A 4,099-nucleotide genomic window follows, 5' to 3' on the forward strand; every position below is an offset into this window, starting at 1 on the left:
TGAAAGTAAAAAAAGATGAGATATAGTTTAAAAATATGATAATTGTTTTGTTGGTTCTAATTAAAATGAAATTTCTCTGTTTTGATTTATAAAATTTGATTTTGAATTCTTCTTATTACTTAAAAATTTTGAATGATGATGATAAAACACAAATGGAAAGAAGAAGATAATTGTTTGATCTTTCTTTTTTGTAAGATTTGAAGTGAATTGTTTTAAAACAACAAACATAAAAAAATATGAGATAAAAAGATTTTTTAAAAAAAAAATATGGAAATGAAGACAATGATAAAACTTTAGAATGAATTCCATGCAACAATTGTTTGATAAAATTAATAAAAAATATGAAGAAAAAAAACAATAAAGATAAAGAGAAATTCATTTATAAAAGAAATAATAAAAACAATAAAGATAAACAACAAAAATCCACTTTTTTAATTTTTTTTTTTTACTTCAACAAGTATTCTATTTCACAATTTTTCCCCTTCCTTAAGTGATTATTCTTTCCAAATTGAAAAAGGTGAATGATAATAGTAATTTAAAAAAAAGATAAAACAAAGCATTAATAACAGTTCATTGATCACAATAAAATATAAAATTTGAGCAGAAAAATCAAAAGACAAAATAATTTATATTTCAAAAACAATATGAAATAAAAAAGATAAATCTTTTAATTAGATTATAAGATTGTACATTTCTTTGAACCTGATTTTTTACCACTTTGTTTCTTTTCTTTAGCCATTAATGAAGCTCTAGTAGCAGTTTTGAAAACTTCATCAACGTTATAATTTCTTTTAGCAGAACATTCAATATATTTAATAGCACCAATTTTATCAGCAACAGCTTGACCTTCACTTGCAGAAACTGGAGCTAAACCTTCATCTCTTAATTTTTGAATAGTTGATGGATCATCTCTTAAATCAACTTTACAACCAACTAAAATAATTGGAACACCATGACAGAAATGTAAAACTTCAGAAATCCATTTTTCTTGAACATTACCTAAAGATTCTGGTAAATCAATTGAAAAACAAATTAAAACAACATTAGTATCAGGATAAGATAAAGGTCTTAATCTATCATAATCTTCTTGACCAGCAGTATCCCATAGAGCTAATTCAACTCTACGACCATCTAAATCAACATCAGCAACATAATTATCGAAAACAGTTGGGACATAAATATCTGGGAAAGTACCTTTTGAGAAAACAATTAATAAACAAGTTTTACCACAAGCACCATCACCAACAATGACTAATTTTCTTCTAATATCTGTTTGTAATTGTGACATTATGTGATTATATTATATGTGGATATGTAATGTATGTTTTATGTTTGTCTTGGGTGTAGGTTTAGTGTTTTTTTTTTGTAAGTTACTATAAACAAAAAAAAAATTAAAATGGAATGATGAATCAATGAAAGGATTTCTTGATTATTAAATTAGAAATCTAATGATAATATATGAGAATTTATTGGAAACTATAATTTGAAAATGTTAGTAAATTGAAATTGGAAATAATGAATGGGAATTTCTTGGTATAGAGAAGCTGAATGTGTTTAGTGTATAAGCTGTTGTCCATATGTATACCCATATTGATAGATTACAATCCCAATGGTTTCCGATGCTTTCCAATGTTGTTTTTGATCTTTGAAACTCTAGAAAACTCTGGGAAAATTCCACAGATCAAAGGGATTTCTTAATTCTGATCCGTAATCCAAAACAACCCCAAATCAACAACAAAATGAACTTCAACATCACCAATACATCAAAGAATAATAATACACACCTCTTCTGTTTTTAATAATCTCTGATTCGTAATTCACAAACTAATTGTTCAAGTTGGAAGGAGGCAAGATTTTGATTTTTTTTGGGCCGCAAAAAAGATAAACACAGAAATCAGAAATCAACACTTCACCAGATTAGGAACAAAGCAAAACAACCAAACAAACAACCGCTGTGGGAATTGCGTAGGCAGACACACAGAGGGACAGGCAGAAACACAGACAGGTAGAAGCTCTCTCTCTCTACCAACAGGAATCACTAGTTATACTCACGAGAACTGATTGAGCTTCTTAATCTTTTGATTCAATTAACAAATGTTTGAATGTTCAAGTTTTGGTTTTGTTTTCCACCGCGTAGAAATTTTGAAATTTTATAAATTTTTGATTTTTTTGAGTGCGTGTTCAAAATTGACAGGGTGGTGTATGGGTGTTCGCGGTAGGTAAAGTTGCATTTCTACGGGGTGTGGTGTGGGCAGAGTTGGGCAGAGATAGGCAGAGATCTGGGTGGGAGTACTGCGTAGAGCTCTAGGCATAGCCTCTGTCTAGTGCAATCCCACTTCCACAGGGATCCATAGAGGTATGTAAATGAAACTAGCATTAATCAACCAACAATTTCAATGTCAATTCCAAATGGATCTGGCCCAGGGACCCCTAGAAAAAAGGTCTTTACGAGTAGCATTGTGCTGTCTACTGAGATCTATACTGTCCTTATAATTTTGTATCGTAGTTCCTATCTAATTTGTCTGGATCAATTTATTCATAGATCAATAGATTCTAGATCAATTAAGGTACATTATAACATGGGCCTTAGATATATTACATTCCGAAGCCAATTAAATCAAAGGGAATAGATCAATAGGAATACTCAACTACAACTAATACACTTTTCATAAACAGATCCAAAAAGACAAATTGTATATCTTGATATCCTTATGATCTTAATACTAGTTCAATATTGATTCTGTTCTATTTATAACTATTTAAATTAGCACACGATTTGATATTCTTCGCTAAAATTTAAATTTCAAAGCCTCGAATTTGTATGGTTATTTAGGCTAAATGGATTTTAGATCAATAGATCATTAGGTACATATATATCATGATATCATATCAATATATCTATAATTATCACTAAATATTTGTATCATATTTGTCTACAAAATACATCAAAATCAAAAACTTTATCTATTATACAAAAGTGTATCATAAAAACTGGAATAAATTGTATCATATTGTATATCATAAGATCTTAAAGAGGAAAAGTCATATACCATGACTCTATGCAATTAACATTATTAAAAAACAGAAATATATGTCAAAGAAATGAATAAATAAATTAGATCAACTAGTTTGTATTAAATAATAAATAAAAAGTTCATTCAACTCTTGTTGAATTACTTTCTTTTAAATATTTAGCAAATTTACTAGTTTCATGAATACCACATTCTGTTTTATTTTGACCTTTCCAACGACCAGCTCTTTCATCTTCACCTTCTTTCACAGGTAATGTAGAATGATAATCACCAACAGATCTATAACCAAGATCTAATAATTCATTATAAGGAACATTATTATTTTTGATATATTCTAAAACTTGTTGGAATGACCAATTTGCAAATGGATTAATCTTGATGATACCTGATGATTCTTCAATTTCTATAATTGGTAATGAATTTCTTGCACCACCTTGAGATCTTCTTCTTCCGGTAAATACAGCAGAAACTTTTAAATCACGATAAGATCTTTGAGTTGGTTCAACTTTTGCATAATAATCATATTTTTCATCATTAGTTTCCCATAATGATTCACCATGTTTTTGAGAAAATTCAAATTCATTATTACAATCTAATGGTTTATAAATATTAATTTTATTATTTGGATAACGTGATTGAATCTTGGAAACTAAATCTAAAGTTTGTGGGAAATGATGTAAAGTATCAATGAAAATTAATTCAATTTTAAAACCTTTTGGTAATTTTGATAAAATATCAACTGTAACTAAACCTGTTAAACCAAATGCTGTAGTTTGAAATAAATTTGGGAAAGTTTCAATTGACCATTCAATAATTTCTTGAGGAGTTTTTTCAATTAATGTTTTATTTAAATGATCTAAATATTCTTCTGATAATATCACTGAATTACCAACTAATGAATATGGTTTTAATTTTGATTCTTCTTGAATTGAATTTTGATTCTTTATACTTGTAGACATATTGTTCTTATAATTCTTATGTGTGTATATATGATAAATTTCCACCGCGAATAATCTCGAGGATGCTAATGTGAATATTAATTTAGTATGTGAATATCTTTTGAAATC

At 27.9% G+C, this 4,099-nt stretch overlaps 2 protein-coding genes across 2 annotated transcripts; both read right to left on the bottom strand.

The window, feature by feature from the left end:
* Positions 1 to 676: 676 nt before the first annotated feature.
* Positions 677 to 1,288, bottom strand: RHO1 (Rho family GTPase RHO1; the record flags this gene model as incomplete). The annotated part of the gene is made up of 1 exon (XM_011272700.1): positions 677 to 1,288. One exon carries the CDS (start codon positions 1,286 to 1,288, stop codon positions 677 to 679), a length of 612 nt encoding a protein of 203 aa, XP_011271002.1.
* Positions 1,289 to 3,154: 1,866 nt separating this feature from the next.
* Positions 3,155 to 3,991, bottom strand: MET16 (phosphoadenylyl-sulfate reductase (thioredoxin); the record flags this gene model as incomplete). Its single annotated transcript, XM_011272701.1, has 1 exon — positions 3,155 to 3,991. The coding sequence occupies one exon, from the start codon at positions 3,989 to 3,991 to the stop codon at positions 3,155 to 3,157; it is 837 nt and encodes a 278-aa protein (XP_011271003.1).
* Positions 3,992 to 4,099: the final 108 nt, after the last annotated feature.

This window comes from Wickerhamomyces ciferrii, contig 00333, assembly GCF_000313485.1.
Source record: "Wickerhamomyces ciferrii WGS project CAIF00000000 data, strain NRRL Y-1031 F-60-10, contig 00333, whole genome shotgun sequence".
NCBI lineage: Eukaryota > Fungi > Ascomycota > Saccharomycetes > Phaffomycetales > Wickerhamomycetaceae > Hansenula > Hansenula ciferrii.